Here is a 16,763-nt window from a genome sequence, read left to right as displayed (position 1 = left end):
AAGCCGTCTGGGCAAGAGAGCAACCGGAGTCATGTTCTGAAATTCCACAACTGAGTGTTAGATCTAACTGAACGTCCTGTTTCCTGCAGCGGCCAACCAGCAGGAGTGTGTCTGCACCTCGCCTCATGGGGCCTCAGTGCTGTTTCCAATAGCCCCGGATCTGTGGCTGACAATTGAAAGTTGGGTGTGTGTCCCCCCCTTTCCAGCTTAATTGCCATTAAGCTGGAGGACAAAATTATGAGGGGGGGGATTTTTAAGTGAGATCGCAGCTGGGGAAAGAAGGTTGAACCGTACCCCCGCTTCCCGGCATGACAAACTTATTTATTTAATTTATTAATTTATTTCTTTATTACATTTCTATACCGCCCAATAGCCGAAGCTCTCTGGGCGGTTCACAAAAACTAAAACCATAATAATACAACCCACAGGTTAAAAGCACAAATACAAAATACAGTATAAAAAAGCACAACCAGGATAGAAACCACGCAGCAAAATTGATATAAGATTCAAATACAGAGTTAGAACAGTAAAATTTAAATTTGTTAGAATTAAGTGTTAAAATACTGAGAGAATAAACAGGTCTTCAGCTGGCGACGAAAGTAGTACAGTGTAGGCGCCAGGCGGACCTCTCTGGGGAACTCATTCCACAGCCGGGGTGCCACAGCGGAGAAGGCCCTCCTCCTAGTAGCCACCTGCCTCACTTCCTTTGGCAGGGGCTCACGGAGAAGGGCCCCTGTAGATGATCTTAGGGTCCGTGCAGGTACATACGGGAGGAGGCGTTCTTTCAAATAACCTGGCCCCAAACCGTTTAGGGCTTTGAATATCAATACCAGCACTTTGAATCGGGCCAGGACCTGGACTGGCAGCCAATGAAGTTGTAAAAGGACTGGCGTGATATGGTCTCGCCAGCCAGTCCCTGTTAGTAAACGGGCTGCCCTGTTTTGTACCAGCTGAAGTTTCCGGACCGTTTTCAAAGGCAGCTCCACATATAACACATTTGCAGTAATCCAAGCGAGAGGTTATCAGAGCATGGATCACTGTAGCTAGGCTATCTCTGTCCAGATAAGGGCGTAGTTGGTATATCAACCTATGCTGATAAATGGTGCTTTTTGCCACTCAGTTCACCTGTGCCTCAAATGACAGTTCTGGATCCAAGAGCGGCACCCCTCCCAATGGGTGCTTCTGGAGAGCCCACAAGGGGGTGCTTGTCTGGTGCCAGCTGGCATGAAAGGTAGACTGCTCCTGAATGTGGTGTCATGGCTGTTCTTGGTACTGTCTTCCTCCTCCCTGAATTGTTCTTTTAAAGACACCGACGGGAGCAATGTTTGTAAGACCCCGGACTCAGTTGCTTGTGATCATCTTAGGCAGAGGCGTTTCCCCTTCCTCCCACTTCACATTTTTTTGTTAGAAGGGCTTTTCTTTTTTTTTGCACGTCTAGGGATGGCGTTTTGGAGGGAGAGGGAGAAAGACTCAAAAGGCCTTGTATTCTCCTGACTTCTCCCATTCCGAGGTTGCGTTTCTGACTCTTTCCATGCTGGTGGGGAGGAGGAAGGGGGCGGATCTCCGATTCCCCGCTCCGAGGTCGGAGAAGAATCTCCAACCTCGGAGGGGAGACAGTGGAGGCTGGTGGCGCTGGTGTCAATGGGACGGTGAATCCGCTCTAGGCTTCAGTCAGAGCTATCCAAGGTGCTGGACGCGTCTTGTAGCAGGGGACAGATGTCAAGAGAAGCCTCAAGGGTCACCGCTGGAGATCCCAGCACCTGACAAGGTTGCTGTTCGTCTAGGCGGCTGCAAACATGCCTCCCCTCTTCACGGTGACATTGACCTGGCTGGTTTTCCTGCGGACGTTCTCCGGCGCCCTGGATCTGGCCCTGGAGGGAGCTTGGAAAGGGTGGAAGGAACTCCACGGCAAGGATTACCAGGAGGAGGTGAGTATGCCACGGGAGTCACCGGAATCGCGGTTGCTTCTTGCTTTCTGAAACCACCGCTCTGCTCTCGGGTTGATCCGTGCCCAGCCCGCCATATTCTCCTGGCTCAGGCGAAATTGGAGAACAAGGGTCGAGTGGAGCTATCCATGCTAAAATAAAATAGGAAAAGAAAGGAACCTCTCGTGCAAGCACTGAGTCATTACTGACTCTTGGAGGGACGCCAGCTTTCGCTGACGTTTTCTTGGCAGGCCTTATAGCGGGGTGGTTTGCCGTTGCCTTCCCCGGCCGTGATTACCTTTCCCCCAGCTAACTGGGTACTCATTTTACCGACCTCGGGAGGATGGAAGGCTGAGTCGACCCAAGCCGGCTGCCTGAAACCAGCTTCCGCTGGGATCGAACTAAGGCCATGGGGAGAGTTTCAGCTGCAGAAACTGCTGCTTTACCGCTCTGCGCCACACGAGGCTCAAAATAAAATAACTAATCCATAAAAAGTATTAAGAAACACTTAATGTAAATATTTAATGTAAATATTTAATGCGATAACAAATACATAAAATTGAAATACAAACTGAATGGTCCACAAACCATATATTTCTTTTATAGCATTCTAGCCTCAAATACGAAAAGATTTTAATTATCTCAGTGATTCCGTTTGGATCTGCAAAGCAGAAACTCAAACAAAAATGGTTGATAAAAGTGGTATTTGACGCTAGACTGCTATAAAAAAATTTATCCCATTGACGAAGACCCTGCGGGTCAAAATGCATTTGGGATAGTGGTATGTTTTATGTTGGTGGACCATTCAGTTTGTATTTCAATTTTATGTATTTGTTATAGCACTAAATATTTACATTACCAAGTGTTTATTAATACTTCTTATGGGTTAGTTATTTTATTTCATAGAATCATAGAATAGCAGAGTTGGAAGGGGCCTACAAGGCCATCAAGCCCAACCCCAGCTCAATGCAGGAATCCACCCTAAAGCATCCCTGACAGATGCTTGTCCAGCTGCCTCTTGAAGGCCTCTAGTGTGGGAGAGCCCACCACCTCCCTAGGTAACTGATTCCATTGTTGCACTGCTCTAACAGTCAGGAAGTTTTTCCTGATGTCCAGGTTGAATCTGGCTTCCTTTAACTTGAGCCCATTATTCCGTGTCCTGCACTCTGGGAGGATCGAGTAGAGAGCCTGGCCCTCCTCTGTGTGACAACCTTTTAAGTATTTGAAGAGTGCTATCCTGTCGCCCCTCAATCTTCTCTTCTCCAGGCTAAACATGCCCAGTTCTTTTAGTCTCTCTTCATAGGGCTTTGTTTCCAGAGCCCTGATCATCCTGGTTGCCCTCCTCTGAACCCCCTCCAGCTTGTCTGCATCCTTCTTGAATTGTGGAGCCCAGAACTGGACGCAATACTCTAGATGAGGCCTAACCAGGGCCGAACAGAGAGGAACCAGTACCTCACGTGATTTGGTAGCTATACTTCTATTAACGCAGTCCAAAATAGCATTTGCCTTTCTTTTAGCATGTATAGTTCCATTTGAACCTTGAACATTGTATTATGCCAATTTTCTTAAACCCTTTTTGTGTTTTTGGATTGACTTTGGTTTAAGAAATCACTTTTTATAATATTGAAACTGGGGGACATCCCAAAGTACCCCTTGGGATGAAGGGACAACATCTCAGAACGTGGAACCACACATTACGGTTGTATCCCTTGAAGTAGCCCCACACATTTCAGCCCTCTACCATGTATACGGGCTTTTTTCAAGGGAGCCGTGTGTTTACCCATCATCCATAACCACGAGATGGGTGTTGTGCATGCTTGCAGGAGGAAGAGGCCTTCCGTCGGGATGTCTGGGAGAAGAACCTGCAGCGTGTCGAACAGCACAACGTGGAGGCTTCTCAGGGGAAACACACCTTCCAGTTGGCCATGAACCACCTGGGTGATTTGGTAACTGGGATCTGTTGTATTGCACTTAGGGCAGGGAAATCTCCAGCACTGATTGGCCGGGGCTGGCGCGAGGTCACGGAATGTTCACATTTGATCGCTGGTGGCTGGGGAAGGGCCCCAGCTCTGTTTTGCTTGTAGGACACTCAGGTTGAACCAAGGAAGACTCCTGTCTGAAACCCTGGGGAGGTGCTGTTAGAATGTTTGCAGTCCTGCGTCTTTGAGGGAATGGGGAGAGGTGTTTGGTCAATTTGGCTAGGGGAGGTGAACTCTCTTGCGTAGGCCCTAGGAGGCAGGAGTTGTTTGTGGGGCAGATTGAACACAGGGAAGAGAGATGTGGGAGGGGGGGAGAAGCATGGGGCAGGGAGCAAGCTGGTTGAAGAAGGGTGGGTTCAAGAAGAGGCAGTGGTTGAAAAAGAGGAATTGTAGGTGAGGGGGGAAAGAGAAGGAAGGAACTGAAGCCAGGAATGAGCTCTTGAGTCATCGTAGTTTATTTCCCTCATTAAGAGCCAGCAGAGGGAACTGTTAAAAACAGATAACAATGGCTGAAATAAAAGCTAAAAGCAAAGGATAAATGCATCCACTCTAGGACCAAAATATTTCCTCTGCCTTTCTACGCTACTGGACCACCTCTTGGTTGGGTGGGGGGGAATAGGATCCGGAATTAGAAGAACGTTAACACTGCTCCCCGCCCTTCCCAGACGGATGAAGAGTTTAACCAGATGTTGAACGGCTTCCGTCCTGAGCGGGCCAAGCCCCGTGGTAAGGATGTCGCCTTGTTCCAAGAATCGGCCACTCTGGTGGCTCCCAAGGAAGTAGACTGGCGGGCCAAAGGTTACGTCACTCCAGTGAAAAACCAGGTGAGTCGAGAATGGCAATCCCAAGTCTGAGATTGAAAAAAAAAAAACCTTACCAAAAATCAAGTTTCTAGTCCCCATAGTTGAATCGTTTTCTTGGATGTCGTGGCACCGTTTCAAGTTGAATGTGGTGAAGATTCAGTGTTTGATTTAATGGTTGCCGTTTGCAAACTCTCTTTGTTGGAGAAAATGGTTGGGAAGCTTGGAGGATGGCGAGAGGGCCTTTTCGGTGGTGGCCCCCTGACTGTGGAATGATCTCCCCGATGAGGCTCGCCTGGCACCAACATTGTTATCTTTTCGGCGGCAGGTCAAGACTTTTCTCTTCTCCCAGGCATTTTAACAGCATTTAACAATGTTAAGTTTGTTTTTAATGGACCCCAGAACTGCTGTTTTAAATGGATACTGTTGTTTTTATACTGTTGTTTTTATGTTTTTGATGATCTTTAAATTTTGTATACTTTTTAATGTTTACCATTTTTAACTGTTGTAAACCGCCCAGAGAGCTTCGGCTGTGCGGCGGTATATAAATGTAATAAATGAATAAATAAATAAATACTGTTTTTTCTGGCGTATAAGACTACTTTTTAACCCAGGAAAATCTTCTCAAAAGTTGGGGGTCGTCTTATACGCCCAGTATAAGATGACTTTTTAACCCAGGAAGATCTTCTCAAAAGTTGGAGGTCGTCTTATACGCCCAGTATAAGATGACTTTTTAACCCAGGAAAATCTTCTCAAAAGTTGGGGGTCGTCTTATACGCCCAGTATAAGATGACTTTTTAACCCAGGAAGATCTTCTCAAAAGTTGGGGGTCGTCTTATACGTCCAGTATAAGATGACTTTTTAACCCAGGAAGATCTTCTCAAAAGTTGGGGGTCGTCTTATACGCCCAGTATAAGATGACTTTTTAACCCAGGAAGATCTTCTAAAAAAATTGGGGGTCGTCTTATACGCCCAGTATAAGATGACTTTTTAACCCAGGAAAATCTTCTCAAAAGTTGGGGGGTCGTCTTATACGCCCAGTATAAGATGACTTTTTAACCCAGGAAGATCTTCTCAAAAGTTGGGGGTCGTCTTATACGTCCAGTATAAGATGACTTTTTAACCCAGGAAGATCTTCTCAAAAGTTGGGGGTCGTCTTATACGCCCAGTATAAGATGACTTTTTAACCCTGGAAGATCTTCTCAAAAGTTGGGGGTCGTCTTATACGCCCAGTATAAGATGACTTTTTAACCCAGGAAGATCTTCTCAAAAGTTGGGGGTCGTCTTATACGCCCAGTATAAGATGACTTTTTAACCCTGGAAGATCTTCTCAAAAGTTGGGGGTCGTCTTATACGCCCAGTATAAGATGACTTTTTAACCCAGGAAGATCTTCTCAAAAGTTGGGGGTCGTCTTATACGCCCAGTATAAGATGACTTTTTAACCCTGGAAGATCTTCTCAAAAGTTGGGGGTCGTCTTATACGCCCAGTATAAGATGACTTTTTAACCCAGGAAGATCTTCTCAAAAGTTGGGGGTCGTCTTATACGCCCAGTATAAGATGACTTTTTAACCCAGGAAAATCTTCTCAAAAGTTGGGGGTCATCTTATACGCCCAGTATAAGATGACTTTTTAACCCAGGAAGATCTTCTCAAAAGTTGGGGGTCGTCTTATACACCCAGTATAAGATGACTTTTTAACCCAGGAAGATCTTCTCAAAAGTTGGGGGTCGTCTTATACGCCCAGTCGTCTTATACGCCGGAAAATACGGTAAATAAATTTGTCATTGGTGAGGCATGAAACTAGGGTGACCATACGCCCAGATTTGCCTGGATTTGTCTAGGTTTTAGTGCTTGCCTGGGGGGGTGTTAATAGGCCTGGGGAAACAGGGCCACTGCTGCTACATGAAACCTCAAAACCATTTTCGATTCTACTCTTCCCTCTGACTCCTTCCCAGCTTGTTAACAGCTTCTTCTGCCTTCCCTCTTTTTAAAAATATGTTCAAGATCTGCACATGAGGAAGGGCAGGATTGGGACCAGGGTGGAAGAGGGACATGTGTGTTATGTTATGGCTTTAGTTTTAAAGTTGTTGGCTTGGATACAGATTTTTTTTAATTAATCTTCCCCCCCCTTTTATTGTGCATTTAACAAAACAGAAAACAAATCGTGAAAATGAAAATGAAAAAAGAACACGGAATTACATGCATAGAAATATCAATATTCCATGAAGTACAACATCCTTTAAGTTTCAAGAAAAGCAGACCAAATATCCACGTATTTATCAATTTGCGAGTGGCGCCTATATCTCACCCATTCAAATGTTGATAGCATTGTTAGGTCCCATTGCACTGTGGAAGGTGAACATTTATCCTTCCAATGTTGTAATATCAGACTTTTGGCTCTCATAAGGGCTTGTACAATCCAGATTTAGTCATACTTAGATTAGACCTGTTGAAATCAGTGGGACGGTAGTCATGCCTGACTGAAATCCTATTGATTTTAGTGGGCTACGCTAAGTATGATGAAATCTGGATCCAAGCTGATCTTTTTAATTAGGGATAACAGCTATATTATTATTATTTTCTCTTTTTCTCGCTCGTGGAGGTTTTTCTAGATGGACATGACGGGTTTTGCCAAGTCCTGCTGTCTTTTACAGATTCAGGAATTTCCTGACAATTGAGCATGTTTTAAGTATGACTGCTTTCTGGATGTTGGTATGGATGGATTTTGGTAGGCCCAGTTTCTGAAAGTTTTCTATATAGTTTTTTGATGTGATGCCGGTGACTAACCTGACTAATGGAATATTTGTGACCTTTTCCTGTTGCCATAGTTCTTTGACTTCCATGGCTAGTGGTGTATATTTTCTCTCTTTTCCTCTCCCTCCTCCTCCTATTATTATTGTTGTTGTTGTTGTTGTTGTTGTTGTTGTTGTTGTTGTTATTATTATTATTATTATTATTATTATTATATCATCATCATCATCATCATCATCTGTACTGCCCTGGGCTTCCTTTGGAGGAAGGGTGATACAGTGATGATTATAATAATAGGTGATGATCAAAATGAAAATAAGTCATAATACCGTATTTCTTCGATTCTAAGACGCCATCGATTGTAAGACGCACACTAATTTCAGTACCACCAACAGAAAAGACAGCTTTGATTCTAAGAAATAATAAACGCACCCGCGATTCTAAGACGCACCCCGTTTTTAGAGATGTTTATATGGGGGGAAAAGTGTGTCTTAGAATCGAAGCAATACGGTAGTTTATGACAAAAATAGTAACGGCAAATAATGAATAAACACCAGATCATTCAGAATTGGTAAGAAGGGAGGAGAATGGCGAAGGGAGGTAAAGGAAGAAGTTGGAGGGAGGTGGAAGAAGGGGGAATAAGAGAAATGGCAAATGAGACATTTGCCCAAGGATGCTCTTGGGCAAATCTGAAGCAAGATCAGAGGTTCACTTAGATGGACATACTGTGATGTGCTCCAGCAAGGCTCTTCTCACGTCCCCGTGTTTCCAGGGCCACTGTGGAGCGTGCTGGGCATTCAGCGCTACCGGAGCTCTGGAGGGTTTGCTGTTCAACAAGACCAAGAAGTTGGTTCCGCTGAGTGAACAGAACCTGATTGACTGCTCCTGGAAGCTGGGTAACCAAGGATGTCACGGGGGTTACATCACTCGGGCCTTTCAGTATGTGCGGGATAACGGAGGCATCAACTCGGAGCAGGACTACCCCTATGAAGGGGAGAAGGTATGAGAGATGCGTAAGTCTCTGTGTATGGATCCTGCACGGTTTCAGTTAGTGTTTGTTTACACGGCCCTGCATTGTTGATTTCAGAGCTGAGACACCCATGGCCTCCAAACGTGGTCTCGCAGACTCCTTCATGCTGGGCCAAAACAGGGACCCCCACAGAGGAAGGCCAGGATCTCCTCTCAATCATCTCACAGTGCAGGACATGGAATAAGGGGTTCAAGTGACAGGAAGCCCGATTCCGGCTGGACATCAGGAAAAACTTCCTGACTGTTAGAGCAGTACGACAAGGGAACCAGTGACCTAGGGAGGTGTTGGGCTCTCCCACACTAGAGGCCTTCAAGAGGCAGCTGGACAACCATCTGTCAGGGATACTTTTGTTGGATCCTGGAATGGATCTTGGTTATGTTTTCCATTGCTTTGTTAATTGCTGAGGATCTGGAAGAACAGAGGACTCAGCAGAAACCCTTGCTTGCTGCTTTTCTGCAGGAGGAATCTGTGTGCCATTACAACCCCCAGAACCGAGTGGCCAACTGTACTTCCATGGTGAGGGTTCAAGAAGGGAGCGAGGCAGCCCTGGAGCAAGCCGTGGGGATGGTCGGGCCGGTTTCTGTGGCCGTGGATGCCAAGAACTTTCCGTTCCATTTCTACAATTCGGGTAATACTCTCATTTTGGGGGTCCCTGCCTCTCCAAACATGTGCTGGTGGCTTAAAATTGGATCATGCTATGTAGTGAGTCAGACTATCTAGCTCAGTAACAACCTCTTTCAGCCGAGGGCCCAAATTCGATTTCAGGAAAGCTCCTGCATTCCAGGAGTGGCCGGTGCTGAAGGGAAAATGGGGCGGGACCAAAGACAAATGGGCGGGGCCAACACGCCCCCAAAATACCAGCCAACTTTGAGCACCAGCTTTCAGTTTCATAGTTTCCTGTTTTCCCGCTACATAACCTGTAGGTGGCAGTGTGGTATAGTGGAACAGTGCAAATACACATGTGGAAACCGCGTTTTCTTTCACTTTCACAAATAATGCCGCATTTTGCCAGCTCTAAAAAAATACTTCCTAAAAGTGCTATTTAAAACAGGAAGCCAAACGGGAGGGTCATGTCGCCGTCTGAAAAACCCGTAAGCAACCAGGAGTAGGGAATGACAAACACACAATAAATGCTTTGTTTAGAAAAGCTCTTGAGCTGAACGCTTTTATTATCAACACTTAAGTTTTAGGGAGGGCATTTGCAGCCGACCTACGGTCCTTCCTCCCCGATCTATTTCCCTTTACGACGTTTCCCCATTAAGATCCATTTTTATCAGTCTTGAAAGGAATAAAATGAGCTTTTTCTTTCATGCGTGTTAGAGCAATGCCAGAATTCTTGCATGCTCTTTCGTGACCTTGAATTGGATTAATACGTGTTTTGCCCTAACATGGATTTTGGCACTTTCCTCCTGGCCAGCCTTTTCTTTGCACGGATTTCAGAGTGTCGGTTGGAGGCTGCGTGTGCCTGTCTGAGCTCACAAACTCTTCGTTTTGTCTCCCTAACCTCTTCTCTGCCCCCAAACCTCCGTCCAGGTGTCTTTTCCAGCGTCTGGTGCAGTCAACTGGTCAACCACGCCATGCTTTTGGTTGGGTACGGCACCTCCCAAGACGACGGAAAGAACATGGATTATTGGATCCTCAAAAACAGGTGACAGAGAGGCACAGGAGGCGCCGGACAATTTCACGGCCCTTGTCTAGACGTGAAACGCCAGTCGCAACAGCGCCAGCAGCCAGCATGGTGGGGCAAAGGCAAGGGCCCCTGGATGTTCAATTAAACAAATGACACAAAATTGGGTGGGATAGCGAATACCCTGGAAGACAGAAACAAACTTCAAAGTGATCTTGATAGGCTGGAGCGCTGGGCTGAAAACAACAGGATGAAATTTAATAGGGATAAATGCCAAGTTCTACAACTAGGAAATAGAAACCAGAGGCACAGTTACAAGATGGGGGATACTTGGCTCAGCAATGCTACAAACGAGAAGGATCTTGGAATTGTTGTGGATCGCAAGCTGAATAGGAGCCAACAGTGCGATAGGGCTGCAAGAAAGGCCAATGCTGTTTTGAGCTGCATTAAAAGAAGTATAGATTTCAAATCGTGTGAGGTGCTGGATCCTCTCTATTTGGCCTTGGTTAGGCCTCATCTAGAGTATTGTGTCCAGTTCTGGGCTCCACAATTCAAGAAGGATGCAGACAAGCTGGAGCGGGTTCAGAGGAGGGCAACCAGGAGGATCAGGGGTCTGGAAACAAAGCCCTATGAAGAGAGACTGAAAGAACTGGGCAGGTTTAGCCTGGAGAAGAGAAGATTGAGGGGAGACATGAGAGCACTCTTCAAATACCTAAAAGGTTGTCACACAGAGGAGGGCCAGGATCTCTTCTCGATCCTCCCAGAGTGCAGGACAGGCTCAAGTTAAAGGAAGCCAGATTCCGGCTGGACATCAGGAATAACTTCCTGACTGTTAGAGCAGTGCGACGGTGGAATCAGTTACCTAGTTCTGGGCTCCAAAATTCAAGAAGGATGCAGACAAGCTAGAGTGAATTCAGAGAAGGGCAACCAGGATGATCAGGGGTCTGGAAACAAAGCCCTATGAAGATAGACTGAGAGAACTGGGCATGTTTAGCCTGGAAAAACTTCCTGACGGTTAGAGCAGTACGACAATGGATCCAGTGACCTAGGGAGGTGGTGGGCTCTCCCACGCTAGAGGCCTTCAAGAGGCAGCTGGACAGCCATCTGTCAGGGATGCTGTAGGGTGGATTCCTGCCTTGAGCAAGGGGTTGGACTCGATGGCCTTGTAGGCCCCTTCCAACTCTACTATTCTATGATTCTATGGGAAGAGCAGATTGAGGGGAGACATGATAGCACTCTCCAAATACTTAAAAGGTTGTCACACAGAGGAGGACCAGAATGGGGCGGTATAGAAAGGCAATAAATAAATAAATATATCTGGCCTTACTTCCTCTGTTCATCTCTCCATACAGCTGGTCTGAGAAATGGGGCGAAGGAGGTTACATGCGACTGGTGAAAGGGGCTGGGAACCGCTGTGGTGTGGCGAACCAGGCCAGCTACCCCACCTTGTAACTGGCCGCCGTGGGGTGGACTCAGGTGCCTTTTCCCACCACCTTCCCAGCTTTGAATCCACTGGCGGTCGTGCTGTGGCTTCCGGCATCGGCTTCTCTACAAGATTGTGCCACTCTGCTGGCCTTCTGGCCTCTCTTGCGGCTCTAAAATCACCCCGCTGTTCCTTTCGGCTGCTTTCAGCTGCCCGGGCAAAACGGCACATGCAGAGCCAATAAAGATTCTGTGTTTGCTTTTTCTGGTTCGTTTATTTATTTATTTTCCCTCCGGGGAAGATTTTGGATCACGCGTGCCTTTCGAAAGCGCCGGTGGAGGCTGGTCGCTCCTCCGGCTTTGGTGGGTCCGTGAATCTATTCTGGGTTTTAGTCCGACCAGCCAGAACTCTAAGGGAGCTGTTCGGGGTGCTGAAACGTATCCCCAGTGCAGCGGGTCCCTGCCGGGCGGTGATGATCACTCACAGGCCTCATTGGGAGGCAGCCAGCTATTACTGGCCCCAGGGCTCAAGGCCAGGGGGTCGGAAACGAGGTAAACTGAGGCAGGAACCAGGCAGAACCTGGTGGGTTAAACCAGCAAGGAAGCTTGCCAGTTGAGGGTGAAGAGGTCCGACAGTGGTGAAGGCTGCAATCGGATACACTGGGCCAAGGGTCTCTCTCTCTCTCTCTCTCTCTCTCTGGCTGTATTCCCTCAGGGGTAAACTGTCTGGAACTGCACGGGTATGGTAAGGAAGTGGTAAGGAAGCCAGAGCCAAACGTGGTGGCCTCATCCCTCCTCTCTTTCTGCCACCCTTTCGCTCTCTGTGTCTCTGTGTGTGCCTGTGTAAGGGCATGCATGTACCACCCCTTCTCTCTCCCCCCCTCTGCCATCTCTCTCTCTCCTACTCCCTTCTCTCTCTCTCTCTCTCTCTCTCTGGCACTCCCTTCTCCTCTCTGGCACTCCCTTCTCTCTCTCTCTGCTGCTCCCCCCCTCTCTCTCTCTGGCACTCCCTTCTCTCTCTCTCTCTCTTTCTGGCACCCCTTCTCTCTCTGCTACTCCTCTCTCTCTCTCTGCTACTCCTCTCTCTCTCTCTGCTACTCCTCTCTCTCTGCTACTCCCTTCTCTCTCTCTGCTACTCCTCTCTCTCTCTGCTACTCCTCTCTCTCTCTCTGCTACTCCTCTCTCTCTCTCTGCTACTCCTCTCTCTCTCTGCTACTCCCTTCTCTCTCTCTCTCTGCTACTCCCTTCTCTCTCTCTCTCTGCTACTCCTCTCTCTCTCTCTCTCTCTCTCTCTCTCTCTGCTACTCCTCTCTCTCTCTCTGCTATTCCTCTCTCTCTCTCTGTTACTCCCTTCTCTCTCTCTCTCTGCTACTCCCTTCTCTCTCTCTCTCTGCTACTCCCTTCTCTCTCTCTCTCTCTCTCTCTCTCTCTCTCTCTCTCTCTCTCTCTCTCTCTCTGATACTCCTCTCTCTCTACTACTACTACTCCCCCTCTCTCTGCTGCTCCCCCCTCTCTCTCTGATACTCCCTTCTCTCTCTGCTGCTCCCCTCCTTCTCTCTCTTTCTGGCACTCCCTTCTCTCTTTCTCTCTCTCTGATACTATCTATCTATCTCCAATGTTTGTCCTACATACAGTTAGACCCACTGAAATGAAAGGGACTTAGATGACTCATGACAAACTTAAGTCCCATTCATTCCAGTGGGTCTACGTGACTAACACTGGCTAACTGCCCTAAGAATCCTGATGGTTTTGGGCTTTCAGAAGGACCCACTCCCAGTTACCTGCCTGAACACAGTTTGACCTGCGAAAGAAATAAGTAAAGAAATAGGAGTCTCTCCCCGCCTCCTCCTCACCTCTGTCTTCCTCTTTCGTGTACTCTTTCTGTGGCCCCTGTGTCCACGTGACCACAGGCTGTTTCATAAAAAACCACATGCTTGCAACTCAAGAGGCAAAATTCTGCAGTGACACCAAGAGTTGGAAATACCTGCCTATGGGTGTTGCGCTCCAGATCCCGGCCTTTGGGGGGTCACAGAGGTCTTTCCACAGCAGCAACAGAGGATGGGGAAGAATGCGATATCCTAAGGAAGCCGGTATCCTGTGAAAATAAAGCTCAGCACTGTCTGATCTGGCAGGAGATGATTCTGATGGCCACCAACTTGGATGGCTTTAAAATGGGGTTGGATAAATTCCTGCCCAGGATGGGGGTGTGGAAACAAAGCCCGGTGAGGAGAGACTGAAAGAAGTAAGCAGGTTTAGCCTTGAGAAGACTGAGGGGAGACATGAGAGCACTCTTCAAATACGTGAAAGGTTTCACACAGAGGAGGGCCAGGATCTCTTCTCGATCCTCCCAGAGTGCAGGACACGGAATAACGGGCTCAAGTTAAAGGAAGCCAGATTCCGGCTGGACATCAGGAAAAACTTCCTGACTGTTAGAGCAGTGCGACAATGGAACCAGTTACCTAGGGAGGTTGTGGGCTCTCCCACACTAGAGGCCTTCAAGAGGCAGCTGGACAACCATCTGTCAGGGATGTTGTAGGGTGGATTCCTGCATTGAGCAGGGGGTTGGACTCGATGGCCTTATAGGCCCCTTCCAACTCTACTATTCTATGATTCTATGAGAAGAGCAGATTGAGGGGAGACATGATAGCACTCTCCAAGCACTTGAAAGGTCGTCACACAGAGGAGGGCCAGGGTCTCTTCTCGATCCTCCCAGAGTGCAGGACATGGAATAACAGGCTCAAGTTAAAGGAAGCCAGATTCCGGCTGGACAGCAGGAAAAACTTCCTGACTGTTAGAGCAGTACGACAATGGAACCAGTGACCTAGGGAGGTGGTGGGCTCTCCCACACTAGAGGCCTTCAAGAGGCAGCTGGACAAGCATCTGACACTTGAAGAAACTCAGATTGGAGACTAAAATTCATAAGACGTTAGAAACACTTTAACCGCGCGGAAGATGCGGTGAGGCGTCAAACCTTCACAGAGCGACCTTATCAAGGATGTGGTTTTGCTTTGATGAGGGTTTGACATCACCAGACTAATATCATGACTTTGAGATGCCATTTTCTGAGATATTTCGGGGAGATCTATATCATTTCTGAAGAAATGAGACAGATCTGGTTAATTGTCGGGAGAGGATGCAGGTGTGCGCATCTGTATACGTAGCTCTGGGCTTATAAAAGATGCAACCGGCTTCTCCATCTAACAATTACCTCTTCGATTTGTGTGGATAACGTCCCTGGGAATTAAAACCACAGCTGTCTATGGTAATGTATAAGCTAGGCAGGATCCTGCGTTTACTTCTCTGTTTGAGTGACTTCGTGCCAGAAAGTTTGTTGGTTTTTTTGTTTGTTTATAGCATTTTCGCCTTTCCTTTAAGACAAAAAAGGCAACCCCTACCCCGCTGCTGAGCGTCTTACAAAGATTGATAATTACTCAGTCCCTACTGTTAGGTTTATAATCTAAAAGACCCGACACAAGAGGAAGAGGGATTGGGAGGGAGGAGGAAAGAAATGCAACTCAGGCACTGGTTCTTGGTTGCAAAGTTCTGATGGGCATTCTTTCTGGCAGAGAAGCTGAAACGAGCTAATATATGGGTTAGCTTGATCTCCCCCTTGCTGTGATGTTGTTACTGGGAGTCAAGGGCTGCAGCCTTTCAGAGGGTTTAGAATCAATGTGGCTCTCTGGGAGAAAGGAAGAAAGATTGGGGGAATCAGAACTGAGTTTTTTTTGGGGGGGGGCATGAAGAAGGACTATGGATTCTGTTAGGTCTAGTGAACCGCCCAGAGAGCTTCGGCTATTGGGCGGTATAGAAATGTAATAAATAAGTAAACAAATAAATAAATATTATTCAGAAGAAATTCCTGGGATCAGCAATCTTTAATTCTGAGTGTTCATCTTTCGCACCAGGCTCCTGTTTGTGGATCATGGCATTCCAGATAAAACTCCCCAAATTGGATTCAACAACCCAAATGTCTGCTTGCTACTGAGGCTCATGTAAATTTGCAGGAATTGATTTTTTTTTTGGCATAATTAATTACGGTTATTTAGTTATACAAGCCCAATACAGGTGCTTCTTTAACTACAATTTCCCAATATCTATCTGAAATGGTTAAAACAACACTCCTAACAACAAAATCTATGCCTTAGCTTCCTGTTCCATAATTATACATCTTGACTATTTTCCACAGTGTCATATTCCTTTGTACTGCCAGGAAGCTGACATGCAGCAGTGCTTAGGATTTTGATTTTGATTTTTGGAAACACCATTAAACTAATCGGGGGAAATCCTTGAAGAGATTATTATTGTGTTTTTATATTGTATTTTTTATTATGCTTTTGTGCTGGTTGTTTTATATTTTGAATGGTTTTCGGGGTTTTCATTTTTGTAAACCGCCCAGAGAGCTTCGGTTATTAGGCTGTATAAAAAGGCAATAAGTAAATAATACACAAATAAATAATTCTTTTTAAAAAAAGAAATGAAAAGAAAAAAGGGCAAATGGTTGAATTTTGAATAGCTGATGTCAGACTTCTAGTTCTTAGATTTTGGTTGTTAAATTTTGAAACCAAAACACTCACAGTTTGGATCTCGGTTTCCCCCGCGGAATACTGTACCATGAAACATTTTCTAGAGATGAATCGCAAGCAGTAGAGAGAGAGGTTGAGTAAGAATTAATAGGGCTGTGCAGCCACCCACCCCCCATCTGCCTTGGAGGCTGGTTCGGAGCCCCTGAAACAGCCCCGGTTCGGCTTGGCGGAGGCAGAAGTTGGAGGCAGCAGGTAAGGGAACCGCTGAAGGCTGGCTCCGAAGTGCTGAGGCGGCCCGAAGCTTCAGATCCAATTGGCTTCAGCTTCGGACTGCCTCAAGCTTTGCCAGAACTGCCTCGGAACCGAGCCAAGGCAGGCCAAATAGGCCCGCGTTGGCTTGGATTCGGGTCCTCGGTCCGAGGCGGAGCACAGCCCTAAGAATTAAGGCTACAATCCAATTTGTGTTTAGACAGGAAAAAGTCCTAGAGCGCCCAGCATTCCTTAGCCAGAAAAATGAACTACAACTCCCGGCATTTCTTAGCCAGAAAAAAACTTGTGCAGATCCCAGCATTCCCTACTCAGTCATCTTTTTTATTATTATTATTTATTATTATTTATTTATATAGCACCATCATCTTGGTTGGGGAAAGCTAGGAGTTGTAGGACTTCCTGTCTGAACACACATAGGATTGCGCCCTGAATCTA

General features: G+C 46.7%; 1 protein-coding gene across 1 annotated transcript in view; it reads left to right on the top strand.

Annotated features, from left to right (window-relative positions):
* The window catches only part of DPP9 (dipeptidyl peptidase 9), a 53,102-nt gene extending 41,301 nt beyond the window's left edge, over positions 1 to 11,801 (top strand). Inside the window, exons 21-27 of the mRNA XM_063147213.1 lie at positions 1,785 to 1,928; positions 3,749 to 3,871; positions 4,570 to 4,728; positions 8,229 to 8,456; positions 8,946 to 9,114; positions 10,020 to 10,134; positions 11,466 to 11,801. Coding sequence (XP_063003283.1) covers positions 1,785 to 1,928; positions 3,749 to 3,871; positions 4,570 to 4,728; positions 8,229 to 8,456; positions 8,946 to 9,114; positions 10,020 to 10,134; positions 11,466 to 11,565 — 1,038 coding nt within the window. The 3' untranslated portion in view covers positions 11,566 to 11,801. The remainder of the gene's footprint in view (positions 1 to 1,784; positions 1,929 to 3,748; positions 3,872 to 4,569; positions 4,729 to 8,228; positions 8,457 to 8,945; positions 9,115 to 10,019; positions 10,135 to 11,465) is intronic.
* The last annotated feature ends 4,962 nt before the right edge of the window (positions 11,802 to 16,763 follow it).

Source organism: Elgaria multicarinata, chromosome 23 (genome assembly GCF_023053635.1).
Source record: "Elgaria multicarinata webbii isolate HBS135686 ecotype San Diego chromosome 23, rElgMul1.1.pri, whole genome shotgun sequence".
NCBI classification, from domain to species: Eukaryota; Metazoa; Chordata; class Lepidosauria; order Squamata; family Anguidae; genus Elgaria; species Elgaria multicarinata.
The sequence above is the reverse complement of the archived record's forward strand: the minus strand, read 5'-3'. Positions and strand labels throughout refer to the sequence as shown.